Source organism: Anopheles stephensi, chromosome X (genome assembly GCF_013141755.1).
Source record: "Anopheles stephensi strain Indian chromosome X, UCI_ANSTEP_V1.0, whole genome shotgun sequence".
NCBI lineage: Eukaryota > Metazoa > Arthropoda > Insecta > Diptera > Culicidae > Anopheles > Anopheles stephensi.
The window spans coordinates 15,562,383-15,583,426 of NC_050201.1; the positions used below are offsets into that span (position 1 = coordinate 15,562,383).

Consider the following 21,044-nt stretch of genomic DNA (forward strand, 5'->3'; position numbering starts at 1 on the left):
AATCTTGTTTTAATGATAGGCTCGGACCTAGTACTCCGCAAAAAAAAGCATAGCTGAAATTGCAAAACTCCACAGCCATGTTGAAAATTTTCTTGGCCGAATGCAATCCACAGGAGAGATCGTAATATTCCCCTATCCAGTTAAAACAATCAACCGAGTAATTCAAAAGTTCCATTGCAGGGTTTCCATCCATGCAATGAAACATTTCAATCTCTTAAGGGAATGTTTCAAATGATGCAATGGAATATTGTAAGCACATTGCGAAACTTTTCTCCTTGTTCTCTCTTGGCACTACAACCTTGAGTGGTCTCGGCCTGCCATTTCTGGCTATCTATGATTTGATTCTACCCGTAGCAAAGTAGTGAGCTCTGCGTACGCGGAGGCGGTCTGGATGGGATTTGAACCGCGGTCCTGCCGTGTGAAGACCGGTACCGCTGTCGCCTCGGCTACCGGACCGCCCCATTGTAAAACTTTGCAATCATTTAATGGAATCTTGCATTCAGTGAGTATTTAACTCCAAAGTGGCTGTAAAAAAAAGTTTCTTAATCCTTAAAGATTCGAAAGTTCCATTATATTATTCGAAGCCTTGTAATCTACTAAACAAAAATATCTTCAATGTTTTAATGCGATTTAGATAGTGTTCAGACTAAGAATAAGAATGTCACGCTCAAGATATTAATGGTAAAAGTCCAACGTTTGTGCAAGATTAACCAACGAGACTGGTATTGAAATTCATTAACTGTTTACCGAGCAGCATCTCCGGCCGCTTCAAAGGTCACCAGCCCATACAGTGGTTTCGGACGTTTTACCTTAGCGCCCACGCGCTTTTGTTTACTTACCCGGGTTTTCCTTTCTATTCACACACACACATGCCCACTGACATATATTATGCTCACGCAAAAGGGCAAAGCCGTATGTCCGCGCGAGCTTCAACAACTCCGAGCACCCAAACACATTCAACTTCCCGTGCGACGAAACAATGCCGAATCGTTTGGAAAAAGCGAAGCAAGTAAAATGCCTTCCAAAGCTTGCCGGGCAAACTCGGCTCACTTCCCTTGCTTCTCCTCTTCTATCCCCTACCTCCCTCTCTCTCTCCGGTGAACCAATAGCTGGTTGAAGCAACAGACCACCAGCAACCAAAACAGCCATTGCCAGGGAATAAGGGGTTTTTGTTTTTGCGAGCGGCGAGCTTCTGATTTTCTAATGTGAGGCACAGCAAACAACAAAACAGCCAACAAGCAGAGCCTCTGGTGGTGGTGGTGGTTGGAGTTGGGGATTTTCTCTTAAGAGTTGATATCGGCAGGAAAAGATAGGCGCCCGGTCGCTGGGCCTGGCGGGTAAATACGAGAAAGCTGGCAGGAAAAAAAGAACCCCAGGGCGGCTAAAAAGAATCAACAACAGAGGTTTAAGATTTTGTGCTGGCGAACAATACCAAATGGGGAAAGGCCAAACGAAGCGAGAGGATTTTCTTTTTTTTTTAAGGAAGTCGTGATTGAAGGAGGGCATCACGAGACAGCTCAGTACGAGCAGGAGGTTATAAATTTTCATTTTATTTTGTCAAAACCTATCTCTCACCTCCTGCAGGGTCCGTGGCAGCAGCTTTTTCCGAGGCGCCATCATGTGTGTTGGTTGTTTTTTTTTATTGATTTTCAAATTCAAATCTAACAAGTCCCTTTCGCAGAGAGAGATAGCAAAACAAGCCAACCGAAAAAGAAAGGGAAGGTTTGAGCTAGTGAAGCTTCCAGGAATGTTCAGCCTGCCTGCCAGGCCTGACCATACACTACGCTACTACGCTACACAACTGTTGCATGTTATGTATTTGTTGGTGACTATTTGATCAAACATTGAGCACAGGGATGATTCTTTTGAAAAAATAAAACTAAAAACCCGGTACAGTGAACATGTGCCCTGTGTGTTTCATGCATGCCTTGCATCAAATTGACTTGCATGCGTTGTTTACCGACCACTGGCAATCATTTTAGATTCATGGACTGTTTCGATAAAAATTTCAAACATCCCTCAACAACTTGCTCTACTCGGTGAAACTTTTGATTTGATTGACCCTTTTTAGGGAGGAACAGCACCGACATGTTGTAGGGAACAGCTCCCAAAAAGCATGAACCTTTGATTGCGATAGATGAAATTGACTGATGCAATTCGGGGGAGGTAGTCGGGCTTTCTCTTTAAAAATGAAACACAGAAAAGCGTCACTCATGCACACGACTGAACGGTTCATCAAGATTTCCTGCAGCTGTTTCGTGCAACTTCAAAGAGGAATTTAGCCCAGTAGTTCATAAATTTAGATGAACGTTCTTCTGTCTATATTAAGCATATTCTGTCTGGATTAAGCATGAAACTGTGACAATAAACTGCGTTTGAAAATCTTAAAAAACTTAATAAAATGAAGCATAACAATTCTGATTATTTTCCCCATAAAATCGGTAACAAGCTTTTACTTTATAAGCATTTTCCAAGGAATGGAGGTGCCTGGTAGCTCATAACATTAAACTAAAATTCTATTTAAACAAGATATTGAAAACGGGGGGTTTTCTTAAACATGAACCTTGATAAATAAATTATAAGAAATTACCTATTACAGCTTAAAAGGATTTCCGAAAGTTTTGCCCCATTCAAACGGCAAGAGTTTTAAATTACAAGGAGTGTGTGGGAGTTTTCTGATGCTGTTCCAGATATTTTTATTTCCCTTCCACAGTTGCTCATACATTGCAGATATCATTATAATTTTTTTCGAGGACGAGGACATCCAAAATCCGAACGGGAAGTTATATTAATTTGTTACGCTACGATGGAACGTTGGAATGGAATGTTGTCGAATCTACCAGCAAATGTGCATTGCATTTTAAGATATGAAGGCGACTGAGAGCCTGTGTTCGTTTCGCATTTCTCGTATGAATTCTGAACAACATTCTCGAGTTGTGATGGTGCGTACTGCTGTACTGGTTATATATTTATTTCAACGGGGTTTTTACTTCCGTTTCCTTTTTCCGGCTGGGAGGACTTTAACTCGCAACTTTGCTTCCCAACACCCAGCGTGGAAGGGCAATTGTCGCTGTCTTTGTCAGCTGTTTGATTTTTGACTCGAGCAAGAGTATCTTTACTTCCCGGAATTCCCATCCACACGTGCGCTCTTTGGAGTGTATGTTTGGCATGTTTGGTAAATGTCAATGCAAAAAGCCGTTACACAACAACACTGTCGGACGGACAGCTTTCGCCGTTGTTTGGCTCTTGAAAAGTGTCTCGCGGTCGTTCCCTTTTTGAAGCACTTTTGAAGCTCATTTGAAGCGGCAGAATAGGGCTGGGTTGGTTTTTTTTTTTTTGCTAACGCTAAGTCAGTTTGCTTGCTTCACGTGTTCACCAGCAAATCAGTGGTTCACCGAACCGCAACACAAGCACATACACACATATCAGGAGCATTTGTGCAGCAAAGCGTGTGTGGCTGGTCGGGCGTTTGCCGGGAAGGACCACCGATCGCCACGCGTAAGGGGAACTTGTTCCGCTTGGCGAGACACTCCCGGATGATTGGGTTGATGTTGATGTGTGAAGCAAGAATTATAACTGTAAGGCCACGTGCGTGGGCTTTGACTTCTCTTTCCGGTACGAGGTAGAGTAAGAAAAAACTCGAAGGGTTCCTCCCGACTAGAGGTTTTTTTTTAACTCCCACGAAGGTAAAATGAAAGAGAGCGTGAACATCAGCTTCGTTTGTTGTATGTGGTATTGAAGATTTCAGACCTTGAGCTCAGTGGTTGGACAAAAGCTCCAGAAAGATTTCTAAGACTGACAGTATTATAAACCGCAGAGCGAGGGATTCCAGCGGTAGAACTTTTGTGACGAATAAGTCAATTTTTTTTCTATCTTTGTAAAAAAAAGCTAGGAGATTTTCAATACATTGCCGATTGCTACGAAAGCTCCTTTGAGTATTTTGGAGATCAAAATATAGTCCACTATTGAACTCTTCTAGTACATCATAAGAATTCAAGGAATCACTGCAAAAAATGTTGTCTTTTTAAATCCTATCAGTTCAAATCACATATTGACCGTTCCCCCGTAGTGAGGACTGACTCCAGCTCCAGCTATGTGATATCTTTAAGCCTAGTAAGCAAAAACTGGCAAGCATGACCTAATAGGTCGTTAAGCCAAGAAGAGAGAGAGAAGTCCTATCAGTGCTTTTCGGGGCTATCTTAAATAACATTCTTGCTGACCAAGACCGTGAAGTCTGCTGAAGGAATCGTTGTCACATTCGCTGTCTAGCAACGTTGTCTGAAACTCCAATATCACGGACTTTCTGGTTGAAGCATCAACGACATCACTCCGTCTCAATATGGTTCTATCACGCCTCCTCTGTACATCTCTGAGAGGCATCAAAAGACTGTACGAGCTCTGGGTCGTCACAGGACATGACTAGTCCATTAGATCCTGAAGCCTCAAATATTGAGCAGTAATTTTGAAGGCCCGGAGACGCTGGGCTTCTCTACTGATCCAGGATATATCCTCACCAGTAAAGCACCAATGAGAGGACATATGGCCGCCAGTTGTGAGAGTCAAAATATTTCCAAGTGGAGTTTAGATCGTGCATCACAGTCGTGGAATAGTATCAGAGGTCCCAGGAAGCTTTACTGAACTATGACTTCTTCTTCCTCTTTGGCACTACAACCTCGAGAGATCTTGGCCTGCCATTTCTGGTTTTCTGTGACTTAATTTTACCCGTAGGAAAGTAGTCAGCCCTACCGTACGGGGAGGCGGTCTGGATGGGATTTGAACCCCGGCCCTGCCGTGTGAAGACCGGCGCCGCTCTCGCCTCGGCCACCGGACCGCCCCACTATGACTTATCCTCACATAAAGCGGAATTAGGAAGAAAAAGAGCCTGGAAAATATAAGTCGTTACACAATGCTGAGATCACCCTACAGCTTGTGGAGCTCTTCTTCTACTATCGTTCCACACATTTGTTATACCAAAAAATTCTTCTGAGTATCTTCCTCTCGATAGAAACGATGCTAAGTAATTCATCAGTTTTGGAGAGAGTCTTTGGGTCAGTAGTACAAGGACTCTACCTGTTCTAGACAATCTCAGCTTCATCCGTCGACCTATAAGGAAATTATGGGCTAGGTCGTCCGTTATCATTTTCATGAAGTGGCAAGCCCGTCTGAAAAACCTTGAGAGTCTACTTCGCTACACATTAGTGAGATCAACGTACAATTCGTATGGCACGTCAATGTCACAAACTCGTCCATTATCCTTCAATATATACGGAGCCAAAAATCGTGATGAGCATCTTCCTCTCAAACGCAGTTAAAAGGGTTACGTCAGTCAGAGGCCATGTCTCATAGGGCAGTATGAGTACTGGACTTCGATATATATAGAGTAGCTATACGTAGAGAAACTACCTCAAGCTGTACTATGAGCCCAGTTGGAATCGAACACCGTTACCCATATCTCAATATCTGTGCAGTTGTTGGTGATGACATTTAACCTCAGGAAGACGGATTTTTCAACGACTGCAGGGCTTCCTTACCCCTATAGCTTAAGCTTTTTCTAGGTCACTGCTAACCACATTAAGGTCAGGAATGCCCCCGTCACAAGCGATAACGCGAACATCGGCTTGCCACAACGTTCTTCGGTTCCAGATGGAGCAAATGGATTAATCGTTCTCTTTGAGTACGGCTGCGGACATCATACAGAGAAGCAACACCAAAAAAACAGTGGCAACAACAGATCGAAGTGATTTATGGCACACGCACGCACCCAAAACCATCTCGCTACTCGATACGGAGAGAGAATATCAGTACGAGTACGTGGTGGAGCATGCTCTAGCCGATTGGTTGGAATGGAATGATTTTTTTTAACACAAGACAAGAGAGCAGCGCCGGAACAAAAAACCAACCAAAGTAAGTAAAATCGAAATAAACAGGGTACTGATGATAGGCGCACACACAGACAGACGAGAGAAAGAGAAAAAAGTGTTCACGTCCATCGACCGAGGGAAAAAAATGGCAGATAATGGAGGTGAGTTTCTGAGTGCTGGAATTCGGAAAGGCCGAAACATCATCGGAAGGAAGAGCAATGGAGGAAAGTGAAAAGGAGTGGACCATCATCACCATTATTATCGCCATCATTTTCTCACGGTCGATGGTCGCTTTTAGCCCCCCGATGTACGTGGGGACGATTCTTTGTGCCCAAGCAAAAAGAAAAATTCGAGCAAGTAATTTGATTGTTGAACATTCTACAAAAAAAGGCCAAAACGGAAGTGAAGGTAACAGGTGAATGAAGCGAACAATCAGCGCACTGGTGAATTGAGCTGCCATTCCACCATTGGCATATTCATTGAAATTGGCAGGTTTTCCGCTTCCATTTGGAAACATTTAAATTGCTTCAAATCAATGTTTATGTGCTTATGGTTAAAAGCTATTGCTGTTTGGAGGAGGCATTGATAAAATTTTCGAAATATCTTCAACTTAATTATGATGTGTTCGGGTGAATGTACAACCAACGTGTAAAATAACGATTAGCAAGAACGATTAGTCTTGCATTCAAAGTACCGAAATCCAATTGTATAGCGTATTGCTTAACTATGGGTGCATTCAGCGTTTCAGCGGGAACGAACGCTTCACTAGAAATCCTGTTGTATCCCGTAGCCAATCGAGCGGTGTAAGTTGTTTATCCGCTTGAATGAAAGCCACTGACATCGGTAGTGCTCTGTCATCATTAATCGTGCAAACCAGATCGCGCTTTATGCAATCCCCGGGCACACATTATTTCCGGCACATTTCCAGCGAACCGCGGGCAATCGTTACTCACCTCCAGATCCAGATACGTGGTATAGATCGGGTACGGCAGGGCGATGACCAAACCGGCCAGCCAGGAAGCGCAGCTGCACACGAATGCCGGCAACCGTACCTTGAGCGGATCGGTGAGCCAACGCTTGCGGTCCCAGGCAATCAGCAGGTGTGATAGCATCGCCACGTGCAGCGGGATATCCTGTTGAGGGAGAAAATACAGAATGGAAGAAAGCGAATCAGCAACACACACAGACTCACACAGAAACACACATGGATCCGGCCTTATGAGTTGGAATTATTTATCTGAATTGTTTTGCAAACAAAATTACATTCTACACTTCCTGGAACGTAAGTTTTTGTGTGTTAGTATTTTTTTTAGGTGGGAGTGATGATCCGTTTGATACATATCCATTTTGCCAGACTGGTTTGGATTTAGTAATTTTTCGGTTCTCTCTACCTATCTTTCTTTGGCATTTAAGCATTACTAATCGCGTTCGTTATTAGCACATATCGTTGCATATGTTGTTGTTTTATGTTTGAATATCAATCGAACTACAATCATTATTTCCAATACACTTTTTGTAACATTATTAATTTTATTTTAAACTATCTGTCTACAGTTAACTGTATTAAATTGAAGAAAAAAATAATTCAACTTATTGTAAGGACACGAACAACATGGATGGAGACGCCCAGTACTTTATAAAAAAAGTTGCTTCCAAAAAGAGCTTTTTTTTCGAAAATAAATATCTTTTTAGGTTTTTATTTAAATTTTGCCACATTAAAGAAGCTAAGCGTGAAGTTTTATTAGAAAATTATAATTTAAAATAGTGTTCTTATTTGCTTGTATAATTGAAATTTTTTGTGATGGAGACGCCCAGTAAGTCACTCGGTCAGATTGGCCAGCAGGATAAATTAATTCGAACATCTTTAATCTTCGAAATTCATTATGATTATAGTCGAATATTTTAAAAATATAATACTTTCAATCTTTTCCATAATGCTTCCTCATTTATGACGCTCTCATTCCATGACGCAAAAGATTTGTACGGTTCCTCCGTACATCACACCACGACTGAACTTGACACGAAACGATGAGCTATTGGACGATACCGATACGATACGATCTGCTACCATCACGAACCCATCCCAACAACGCGAGTACAATTATGAGCCACGGGCTGTGATTTTACGATCATACACCCCGTGGCACCAACACCACATGGCCCCTCATTTCCTGGCAAGTGTCAACATCCTCCTAAACGTGGCTTCCACTTTCCAAATCAAAGTTCACCCCCATCAAAAACTGGCGCGAGTCGAGCGGTTCACGTGAGCGGCTATAATGAAGCCACTGCTCTCAAGCCAAAAGCACAACTAATTTTACGCCCTTTTGTAACACAATCGCTTTCTTCCCATCGGCGTGTCACGACGACTCACCCACCTTTTCTGAATCGACCACTAGATTCATTCATTTATTCACTCACACCACTCGTGCCCATCTTTCATCGGTTCGTCATGGCGACAAAAATCGATACGCCGATTTTCGGAGGTGGTAAAAGCGGGCCCCAAAACTTTTCAGCTCCGGTTCAAAATTCCCTAATCAAGCTAACAACTTGTACTCATGCTTGTGCCGACATTGTGCTTGTGGTGAATGTGTGTAGATGAAGGTAGGATTTAGGATTGGTGGAGTACAGTGCGGTTACTGGTTTGCTGAAGGGAAGAATGATTGCCAGTATGCTTCAAAACGGTTTTTTTTTGCTGGATTTATCTAATCCTTTCGTGGAACTCTTTGGATAGCACACTAATGGTGGATAAAGATTTGAGAAGGCCTGTAGTGGACTAAGACTCTAAGCATGACTCTTAAAAGGTTTTTGGATTCAGTGCACAACGAGACTTCCTACACGTTAAAGCTTCTGCAAATATGAGACCCCTTGAATGGAAAGATTTCCTTGTAGTTGAGGCCACCTGGACCTGGTTAGCTGAAATAAAAATTCTTCAAATTGCGAGATTTTTCGTAGATGAATCCCATGCGACCACGGGTTTTCTTGATCAACGAGAACTACTATGATGTCTACAGAGAGGTATCTGCGACTATGAGGTCTTTTGGTAGATGAGGCTTTTACAACGACAAGATTTCTAAAGGCTCTAAAGTTCTTTTAAGTTCATCAGAGGCCAAGAAACTTCTAGGCCTCGTTTGGTAAAAGAGACTTGGATGACGAGAGCCTCTTGGCAAACAGGTGTTTTGTACCACATTTTTTTAATTTTTTGAGAGATGATGTTGACTAAAAAATATCTATATATATGAGGCCCCTGCCAATGATTCTTCGAATACAAGGACTCTTGGTAGATGAAGTTTTTCAAATAAAAATGTATTGGATGTGGTCCTGGATGAAGATATCATAGACTCTTGTTTGCTCAGGACCCTTAAAATACTAGGTCTTATGGTAGTCCAGGCAAACGCAAGTCTCTATTGAAGATCTCATTGACAGCGATTTATTTGAAGAGATTGGGAAGCCCGTAGGACTCTTAATGGACGAGACTTGAGATACGAGAATCTTCAAGTAATGAGAACTCTTAGTAGACTAGGTCCATTAGACCAGGAGAGCTCTTCGACTTCGAGATCCCTTGGAAGATCCGCCCATTTAAACTACAAGGTCTCTTGGTGGATGAAACCCTTTGAACGACAAGATTCGTTAGAAGTCCATTGCATCATAAGGTCACTTCGATTAAGATGTCTCGCGGAAGATTAGGAAGCCTCCTTAACTACTAGGACTCTTGGTAGATCAGACTTGGACGACGATGCTCTTCAGATTTTGAGGTAGATGAGGTCCATTGGACCAAGAGATCTATATGACTACATTTTCTTCTGGAAAATAAAAAAAAAAACTTTGCGACCTTGAGGGACAAGATTCTTCAGGCTATGCGGTTTTTTAGTAGGACGATGATGCGCTTTAAACGTCGAGTTTGACAAGGTCCAGTGATTTCTTCCGCTACGAAGTTTCTTGCATGAGATCGACGATGAGGTCTCTTGGTATACAAGGCAATTAAACAAAAAGGTCTCGGCGAAGACGAAACATCTCTTGATTGTCAAGGTCCCTTAAACGACTAACGTCCCTGGAAAGATAAGAACTCTTGGAGCTCCTCGTCGAAGAAGGACATTTGTGGGATAAAGCACCTTAGACTTTGCCCACAACAAAACCATCATATATTCTCGAACATAACGTAACGGCAAGTAAAATAAACGCTCATGTCATGTCAGCTCAAACCATCCTTAGAATCTACTTTTTGACCAAAAAACTCACTCATACACAATTTAGCATGTAAGCGATTTAACTCCTGCTCATTTCAAAGAATACAGGGCTGTACCCTTCGCAAAAAAAACCACATTCATTCACCAACCCGATTTTGCTAAAGTAGCAACACCACCAACATCAACACTGTGTAATGTAAACGAATTTACCGCAACTAGTACAGAAACACGTACCTAATTGCGTAATGTAATCGCTTACCGTTTTGCATTTCGCCTGTTTTCGCCTTGTGAGCAACGGGCAAAACTGGTGCCCTTGGGCACTAACGATTACACCACAAGTTTGCCCGTCCAACAATAACGCTTCTTCCCGCACTCGGTCCCGGTGGTGTAAAACATTAATTCTTCCACCACTATGCTGCCATTTTAAACAGCGAATTTAATTCCAAACCACTCCAGTCGGGATCGGTCGCGAATGCTTTTGCCGACGCATGCACTTTCTCGCGCAATTCCTCGCGAGTGTTTGTCGGGCGGCACAAACGATCCACTCCAGACAACCGTTCTTTGCGAGCACGTTCGCACGGGAAAACGGGAGAAAACCAACAAGTACATTGTTGCTTCCCTCTGATTTTCGTTTCCATTCGAGGAAAACTTTGTCCACACTACTGATTACAGGTACCGCAACGCTGCTCAACTTCACCGCTTTGATAATGGACAGTATAGCGTCGGTTGAAGATTAAGAAGTCTTGTTCCCCGAAAAAGCCGCATCGTACGCTTATGTTTTAACACCTCTTAACACCGAATGGCTCCTGTCTCGCGACGAAATCCCTACGATTGGATCATGCATGACGTAGAAGAGGCAATACGCTCCAAAACTTGTGCTTAAAATGGCTGAATAAAGGCACTTCAACTTCGATCGATCGGAACCTCCGGAGTTTGGTGAAGGTATTTTCAAACGTACAAAGTTCCCTGCCCTGTGTTGTGTTTCTGTTTGTGTATGTGTGTCGGGGAAATTAATTTGTATTTGCATAAAACTTTCATTTATCAGCCGATTAGCTCCCCGGGTCCGGACGGCCGGCACAACTAATTACTAGGTTCGGGGGCGTTAGTCGCGCCTAGACGCTACCCGACGACGGCGCGTGTTGTCTTTTTGATGGATATCTGGTGTGTTTGAAGTTACGCTTGGTTTGGTGTTTCATTTGAGGAACGAGATGGTTTGTGCTCCGTGACGTGCGCTCAAATGTTTGAGTATTTTGACAGCTGCTTATATGCTGACCAAATCACTGAGCAAGAGGTTGTGCAAGAGCCTCAAGGATGCGTTTTTTAGCAATTATACACCATTAATTAGTGAGTGAACTATTCTGCACTATTAATATTGAAAATGTTATTGCTCAAAAACATAAAACGCACGCACACATTCACACCAACCGCATCACTCATCTCTCTTGGGGCACCAACAAATACGGGAAAAACTTTAAAATACGGATCTATCCACCGATTAGACGGAAGTATTCCCTCGAGCGTTACGGCACAAAATTTCTACCTTTTTCTCGTGCCGGAGTTTCTCGGGAGGCCCGGAGATGATGGGTTGAGCCCATCAAAAACTTTCGCCGACCCTTTGATCGTTGCTGCGCGCTATAATTTAATTTTGGATGGTCATTTTTTTTTACTGTTGGAGGTTTTGACTTGAGCTTTTTAACAGGAAAAAGACCATTACATCAACCAAAGATGACCTTTTTTTTGGAGGCGGGGGTGGGAGGAGGCGAAGAAATGTGCTTGTTTTATCGATGTTTGGAATAAGACGATTTCAAGCCACACACGCATATGGCGTAAGGGTAATGGCGCCAGAAGCATGTTTGAGGTATACTTTGCGTTCGAAGGGAACGAACAAACATCAGCAAATGGCTAGTCGAGGAAAAGTTTAATTTTAATTTAATTATCAGTATTAATGAAGTTGGTTCGGGGTTCTAAAGGCTTCAAAAATCGATAAATATAAAAAATACTGCTTTTCCTAAAACATACATATTTATTACTTTAATTTAAATTTTCGTCAATACGGTGTAAAGCCGTCTTACTAGAAATATAAATAATTTAATTTTAAAATATCAATTACATTTTTAATATCAGTTGCATGCCCAGGATATGGCAAATAACTAGGTGGAAATGCCTAGTTAATTAACTAGTTAATTAATCTAGGCATTAATTAATTCTTTAATTGTTTTTTGCGTGAATGTAATTCACAGTCACCACACGCGGTGGTGACAATACGGCATCAGTCCGTCATAATTAATTAAAAAATAAATAAATAAATAAAAAAATTAATATCAAAATTTAAAAAGGTAGAAAATTTGAATCATTGACAATGACAATGATTACAGGGTTTTAATCCACCCAATGGAATTGCTCCATCTCTTAAAGGGAATATTTCAAACGAAGAGTGAAATATTTCAAGCAGATTGTGAAGCCATTGCAATCATGTAATGGAATTTTACTTAGTCTTATTCTTCATCTATCCGATCCTGTGGTGTGCTGAACCGGCGCCGCTACCGTTTCGAGCGCACTTTGCGTAGAATTAGGAGATATTAACAATCCGGTTATGAAATAAAATTAAAACGACTCAACGCAAAATTCCACACCCTAATTGTAAATTTCCTTTAGCTAATATCGAAGATTCCATTATCTGATTGCAAAGCTCCACAACGCGCTTGCAATATTCCACATAAGAGAGTTCCAAATCGATAGTGTACTATTGTAAGTTTCCTGTGGAACCTTATAACCATGTAATGGTATCTTGAAAACAGGTAGGAGAAATTAACAATGTAGCAACAGCACTTTTGTAACGATTACATTTGTAATTTGACAGTTTATTGACAGTTTTTGACAGCGAATTGGATCGAACACATGACAGAAAATTTAAAAGTATAATTGACTAACTGTAAGAAAGTTTCCAGCACATGATTGCAAAGATTTGCAACGAAATTGCATTATTACACAATAATTTAAAAAAAAACTACGAATGATTAAAAACTTCTGTTATGCGAATTGGAACCCTGTTCTAATAGTATTCTATTCTACACGGAACAATGAATCTTCAAAATAAACTCCATGCGGATGAACTTAACAATTGCCACACTATTGTTGGTAAAATGCGTAATAAATCATGAAAAAATTAACTATTTATATCAGAAATTGATAAATCATATTAAAAAAACAATATAATAACAATTTGAAAAAACTTTCACAAATCACATTAGGAAAAATCTCATCTCATAAAACTTAAAAAAGACAAGCATGAAGAACCTTTCAACAGTTTTTCAACCCTTCATCTGAATTTCCTAGCTTTCCGGATACCATTTTTCACTTGTGTTAAAAATAGTGCAAAAACGCCATTTAAAGTTCGGTTTCGGGATTGGATAAGTCGCTAATTTATAATTTTCTGCAAAATAATCATATCGACAGCACTGCTGACTGCTAATCCACCATCCGTCTTCATCATCATCAACCCTTTTTTCTTTACATTCTCCCATCACTTCTTGCTGTGTGGAAAATCGCACCCACACACACACACACACGCACACATGCATAGTAATCTTTTGCGTCTCTTTTTCTGTTTGCCCACAACCTCTTTTTGGCCCACTTCTATTCATTGGAACGCAATGAAACGTCAACCTCGATGGGGGGAGGTGACCCGGTCCGAACCATTTAATGATTTTAACTTTTTCTGCACGAATAAATCCGATTGGATTTGGGAAGCCACGATAAAGTAGGGAAAGGAAGGAAGGCTTGTGGAAGGTAAGGGGGGGGGGGGGGGAGTGGAAGAAAAATCGATCCACTCGCATTCTGCGGCTAAATATTTGCACGCTCCGATCAATTAATATTGCCACAAGCAGGCAGGGAACCAAAGGCAACGGATTCAGATTCATTTGATTAGCTTCGCGCTAGCGGTGTGCTGAACACGAGGAAAAGTTATCAGCAGCTTACTTGCTGAAACGCTTTTAATCAACACACACACACGCACTTATTTTCACGATAAATCTCGCGCTGCAGGAGGGTAGAGTTTTTCGGAAAGTGAGAAGAAAATTGCTGATCCACGTACGATTTGGCCTGTTGGTTGTCTTGACTTTTACCGAGAAATGCGAGAAAGATGTTCCGGTTGGTTGCCCTCAAGTAAAAATTAATGATAGATCACAAATTAAGGGGAAAAAGCGTGGGTGGGGGTGGTTTTTGTAGGGGAGGTGACGAACAATTAAGGCACATGGTGTAAACGAATGGAGGATTATGGTATTTAATGAATTATAATGATGTTAAAGGATCAAGCTACACAGTTGGTGGGATCGGGGTTTTCCAGTAAAACGCCCAATTTCGGTGTCTGCTAGTAGAGCAACTCGTTCGCTTTGCTCACCAACTCTACCCACACACACGACACACGAAAATTCCAGCATTTTTGTGTTCAACCATGTAGGGTTTCTATGTATTAAATCACAATCGATGTATGTATGGAGTATGTTTGTAGTATCACTAAGGAGAATTTTTCACACGGAGAGTAGTGTATTGGGGTGGTCCGGTGGTCGAGGCGACAGCGGCGCCGGTTTTCATCACGGCAAGACCAGGGTTCAAATCCCATTCAGACCGCCTCCCCGTACGCCGGGGTGACTTCCTTGCTACGGATAAAATCCAGTCACAGAAAGCCAGAAATGGCAGGCCGAGACCTCTCGAGGTTGTAGTGCCACCGAAGAAGAAGCAGAAGTAGAGTATTATAAGCGCGTTGGGAAAATTTGTAATCATATAATGGAATCTTGCATGCAGCAAGGATACAAATACATTACAAATGGCACGTTTTTTTTTATTCATAAAGAACGGCCTGGCCGTATTGCTACAAATGGCACGTTGTAATTTTCAAATTCAGGAATAAGAAATTAAACCAATTTTTTCCAAACAATTTTTGAGAGAAACTTGTTTGAATTCTCCCTCACTGAATGCAATATTCCATTGTATGGCTGCAAAGTTCCACTGTGAGCCTACATTATTCTCCTTGTGCATTTGAAGCATTTCCTGTATTGATTCATGTTGGAAATGGGAATAACCACTCTTTCCAAAGAGTTAAAACAGAGCGAAAGAGTGATTTTAATAATTTGAATCTTTGATTCACTCTTTAGAAATGCATGAAAAAATATTACTGTAACGTATTTCTTTCTCACTAGTTGGCACAGAGAGTGAAAGTGAGTTTAAACCAAAAGGAGTAAGTTCCTAGTCAGCACAGAGACTGAGTTGATACCAAAAAGAGTGAGTCACTAGTCGGCACAGAAAGCGGAAGTGAGTTAAAACAAAAAGGAGCGTGTCACTAATCACTCACCACAGAGAGTGAGAGTGAGTTGAAACCTAAAAGGATTGAGTCGCTTGTCGGAAAGTCATAAAAACTTCTTTTGCTAAGTTCCATCGATTTCAACCCATTTGCTCAGTTTATCAACTCTCACACCTAACCTCAAAAACCTTCCCATTGCGAAACGGTGCGGAAGGCTTACGTCCGGAAAGGGAAGCTGGGTAAAAATGATCAATGATTGATGATGCCACAAGCTAAATACACACACACACGTTTATGAGTACCCTTCATCTCAGTAGAACAACGTATAGGGGAAAAATAGCAAAAAACAGAGCCTAAAATCCTGTTCCAGAATGAACATATAGAATGAGATAGCTAAACTTAAACCCACCAAGCGTACCACGACTACGGAAGTTATACCCGGAAGTTGTATCCGGACGTGTTTTTTGAGCATGTTAAAAAATTATGCTCTATAGTCGTAATTAAAGCATGCTTCACAAACAGTAGCACGATTTTCTACTCAATTACCTATTCATTTTTACTTATTTTGAGACTCAGTTCAAGGGCACCTTTAAATTTCCAAAGTGGTACAACAAAAAATGGTACACCCCATGGTTAAGGGCCTTTTCGTAAAAAAAACGGGATTAAAGAGTCTGGCAAAAGAGCCGTGCTAACAATTGGGGTTTCTTTGCCTCAGCCTCTCCAACGCTTTAATGGGATGGTACATCAGCGAAGGAAATAACCATTACGGCGTAAGATGTAAAAAGGGAACCACGCAATTGAGGATATTTTTATTTTTGGACTGAAATGGTTGAATTAAGGTAGCGGGGAGTTGAGTTTATTCGGCTAAATACAGGTCAGTTCTTTTTATGCTGAATAGCTGGATATTTCTGAAAGTGGTCAATGGATGAATCAAAGCAAATAAACAAATACATATTTGATTGCATTGAAGCAACTTTGCCTCAACTTAAATTGTAGGTTTTGTGGATTGTTTTAAGGGATTATTTTAAAATAATAATTGCATACATTCAGGCGCTAGTGTTCTATGTTATTTTCTTCGAGCAGCGACAGTACACTCACCTGCAGTAACGGCAAGAAGAAGCACAAAAATTGCCCAAACACCCAGTTCTGGATCATCATCACCATCAGCGTGATCGGCAGAACGAACGCACTCTGGACACAGTGACACACCGCCAGGTTGACCAGGAACGCGTGTGTCGCGTCCCGGTACAGCTTGTACTTGCTGATGTACACGATCACCATCACGTTCAGCGTCAGCCCAACCGCGGTCGGTATTGCGTACAGCAGGATGAACAGCGGATAGATCCGGGCGACGACCGGTTTGAGCGACGGTGCACTGTAATCGCCATTGACGCTGTAGTTTTTCTCGCCCAGCAGCACCTGCATCACGGCCGCCACAAACTCCTCCGGGATGCCCTTCACATCGCTGATCGATGGTGAACGCATGACGTTCGGTTAGCGGGTTTTACTCGCTACTGGCAGGAACATGCGCAAAAGGTGGAAAGAGAGCATATGACATAAGAAAAGAGCTATTAGTGCTGGAGGAAGAAAAAGAAGTAGAAAAAAAAGTAAAAACAAAGGATTTCAGAGAGCAGCCATAACCGATGAAGAATATCTGAACTGAAACCGCACACGCTGGACTAACTCTTAAAATGTGCAGATACAGATGTTGCAGATACAGATTACATATATTCAGGGATTGCTCAAGAAAACACTAAAGCTACTTTGTAAAGACTCAAGCTACTAGAAATATGGACGAATTTTTAACTTTAAATATTGAAGAATTCATTGACAGGAATCTCAACCAAATACTAGAGTCCTACTTCTCTCCCGAACTTCCGACGACAAGAGCTTCATATTCCGCTGAATAGATCCTTTCGTTTCTGTCGTTACATTTGAGTGAAGTTGGCAGCATTATCTTCCCGGATCACTTGATTCTCCGGGACTTGTGACGCTTCTGCCGCAAATCCAGCCGTTAAGATTTGGAAGAAATGTCAACCAATGTACCAAGTTGGCTGTTGCATCTCTGTTCCGAAAATACCTGCGGGAAATCTGATACGGAGGATGTTAAAATCCTGGAGCCTACCACGCTCTAGAAGGACGAGGACTTGCTACAATCTCGAGCCAACACTGCTGACAGGTGGATTAGCTCTGATGTTCTGAAGAATGCATAGTCGTTGAAGGCATTACATCCTTACAAGATTCCTAGATTTTGATATCAAGAATATCTCATGCACCCTGAAGAACATCAGTATTCTGTTCCAATAGTTCCATCAGCTAGCAACGACGATTTAGGCAACTTTAACTTTAATCACCAAAACTAATCCAATTCTTTGGCACGTGTACATACTCAACCAGCGATAGAGAGAGAGAGAGAGAGAGAAAGAGAGCGAGGATAAAATATTGCGTCTCATCATTCGCCTAACCTGGTGTGGTGTGGTGAATTATTACTATTGACCCCATTTTCACACAGTTCACACGCCTAATTTCGCGGCACATTCGTTCCGGACCGGATGGATGCCACAAACACGCTGTGTACTATGTGTCTTCTAAGCCTTTAAGTACCTTAGCCCGTAACTCCCGCGCGAGTGTGGGTCTATTTTGATTGCATTATTTGCGACCCACTTCCAGGTAGGACAAAGCGTGCGGGCGAAACCGCAGCAATTGATTAGCCCGTTTCTCGGGCATCCGGCACCACCCCACCCTTACAATCGCGAACGAGGCAACCGTCCTCGGAACGTTCGTCCATTTGGCCGTCCGGTCTCGTGGTACAGTTTTCCATTACTTTCTTTGGCTAGCTTTTCTCGCTTAATGTTTATGTTCGCTCTTCGAGAACTTCCAAAAGGGTAGACGAAATATTGAAATAGGTAGAGTGAAACACACCAACCCACCATCGAATCTTAATTGACGAAGTTTGCGGTCCAGCTTCACACACAGTGGCTGCTAATTCTGCGATTATTTAGGTTGCCTGTTTTTTGTATATTCCGGAGGTCTCCATTCGGAAAACCCTCAGCAGCAAACAGGAAAGAAAGAAAAAAAATCTTGCGCTCGTGTGAACACGCTAAAGGCCTCCTAGAGATCAAGGGCAGAACAAGGCATAAATGAGATTCTCCCGAAACCTTCAACTACTAGCTGCTTTTTTAACCTGCCTGAGGTTTGTTTTAGCGCTCAGTCCGCAAAAACTTCCCAAGTCCTCGTCACCTGTGCGATCGATCGATTCGCGTGTTGTTGGCAGCTCGCCATATCGCTTCACGCCACCTATCAAAGCTCCAATAAAATCAAATACTTGCCAAAAGAAAACAGACAAAAAATCGGAACGGAGTTTCCATTCGCAAAAGCTTTTTTCGCGAGGATACTATCCACAACACCCACAGTCAAGGGTGGGTGCCTGAGAGTTTAATGCTAAACAGAAGGTTAAAAGAAAACACCTGCGTGAAGAATCTGACGACCCAGGTGAGAGACTTCATTATTGATTCTCTAGGGCGTTTTCAATTATGCCGTCCTCCGGTGCGCGAGACATTCGGGAGGGCCTCCGATCTCCGTATCCGGCGATAGTTCGTTTGATGGGATTAAAACCAATCTCCCGATGGCACGGGGACCGATGCAGACCGCTCATTCTCATTTTACTTTTTACTCAAGTACTTCTTCTTGGTAAAAAGCGGAGCAACAGCAAAAAAAAAACTTAAACAAAACACCTTAAGAACTGTTACCGCTACTGGCAGGTAGTAAGAAGCGTATGCAATAAAACTAAAAACACACAAACAAATACATCTGCCAACAGAAAAGGGGATAAAGCGACGAGAGAGATAGAGAGAGCTCTTGAGGAAAATTGCCAACTACGAGTCGAGAGTGCAGTTGCCCTGTCGTATTACATTTTCGCTTCCATTATGGGTGTTTTGCTTGCCAGCACTGCTTTCGGTGTCGCTTGTGCATCGAGGTGAAACATTATAGCTGGTAAATTGCTGTCAGCAGCTGCTGTTAGAATGCCCAGCCCATCATACCCGGGCCCTTCACCTTTCATCTCACTGTTTATCGACAGCATTAATCGAGGTCCGATTCAATCAATGTTTGCATGTTTGAGCGGTACCCCGTGAGTTTACGTGCTCTGGCACGGCGGGTAGCACTTGGTAACGATTTATCTGCTTGGTTAGGAGAAGGAGTTTTAGGTTTTCTTCGCAAGTGTGGTACGTTGCATCGATGATGTTGAGCTAACTTGAACTCAATACATAGTGAGGGTAAAGTAGAAGCGGGTCGGATAGTGCGAAACACAGCGAAACAACTTATTTATTAGCGATGCTATGTTAAAGTTTCAAGATGGGTTTTGTTTTTGGTTGGTGGGGAAAAAGCATATTGAAAACGTCTGAAAGGTATGCAATACAGTTGTTGCAGCTACCCGTTGGGATGCTGCACATACTGCATACCTTCAGGCGTTAAGGTGGTTAAATATGAATATTAATAACTCTTGCGAAGGCTGCTAATGTCTTTGTCGTAAGGACAGCTTGCTTGAGGCTTGTCGAATTTAAATGGAGAGATTGAAGCGCAGGTCTTCACACGACAGAAACAGGTATCGAATTCCGTCCGGAAGAGGAAATTTGTCTACCTATCTACGGGCTACAAGTCAAAATTTAATTAAGAGAGCCAGTAATACCACACCATGAAATCAACCTTAGGCTTTCAACCCAAAAAAAGGTGAAGAAGAAGATGAAGAAGAGTAAAAATGAGGAAACAATAATTCAATTCTCTTAAGCCTACGACAGAACATTGTTGAGATCGTTTTTCTTAAAATCTTCTCTAGATTACGACACAATGTTTACTAAGAGAAATAAATTCTTCTGTACTCAACTTTCACAATCCAATTATTCTTCATTTCAATTTAAAGTGCAATACAATGAAATTTATGTGTCTGCCGCAAATAATTTCAGTAAAAAAAAAATGCATCAAATTTGTTTGGTCCAATTTTTATGGAAAAATATATTCAAAAAAATCCTTCTAATGATTCATACACTGCTTTAAACAATTAAAAAAATCAACTTCCTATTCAAAACCATGACACGTTTTATCGATGTATCAATATGCTCTAAAATATAATTATAATTTATTGATAAGCCTAACCTACAACTACATCTAAACTAACTAAACCTAACGTTAAAAAAACCCTAATTTTATAATAGCTCTAAGTATCGCAATCTAGATGTTCACTGTTTGGCGTTCCGAGAGAGAAGAACGTGCAGCTTTACTCGCTTCGAACGCGTACCTTCAACTCTATCACTCTAACTCTGCTGGTCTTATACCAGTTATACCAGCAGCAACGCTATACGTTAAGTGCGCGTGATTATACCACATAATTCGTCCCCGGGGCGAAAGACGGACGTCCTCGGACGTATTCCTAAGCGGCTTTAGTTCTTTTGATCTTATTTTTATGCCTCTTAACATGTTTTGAGTTCTCGAAAGTCCTATCTTTTACATTTTGTGCTGTAGTTATTTTAGCTCTTTCATCTAATTTTTTCCTGATATTCGGTTTAACATAAACGTGCTGGCCTTCCTGTATCAAAGGTGGTTCTTCTTTGTTATTGTTTCCTTTCATTTGTTTTTGCCTTGATAGTTCAATTTTCGTTTTCACCTGGCTAAATAGTTTCTCTGCTAGTTCTTTTATTACAATAG

At 41.7% G+C, this 21,044-nt stretch overlaps 1 protein-coding gene across 9 annotated transcripts in view; it reads right to left on the bottom strand.

The window, feature by feature from the left end:
• The window catches only part of LOC118510758, an 88,890-nt gene that overhangs the window by 50,239 nt on the left and 17,607 nt on the right, over positions 1 to 21,044 (bottom strand). For 7 of the 9 annotated variants that reach the window (XM_036053063.1, XM_036053052.1, XM_036053042.1 and 4 more), the window contains 2 exons: positions 16,443 to 16,855; positions 6,815 to 6,994 (listed from right to left, as the gene is read on the bottom strand). In XM_036053063.1, the coding sequence (XP_035908956.1) occupies positions 6,815 to 6,994; positions 16,443 to 16,829 (567 nt within the window). In that variant the 5' untranslated portion in view covers positions 16,830 to 16,855. Of the gene's footprint in view, positions 1 to 6,814; positions 6,995 to 16,442; positions 16,859 to 17,151; positions 17,294 to 21,044 lie in introns of those variants that run through there. The other 2 variants (XM_036053069.1, XM_036053015.1) reach the window with 2 other exon arrangements.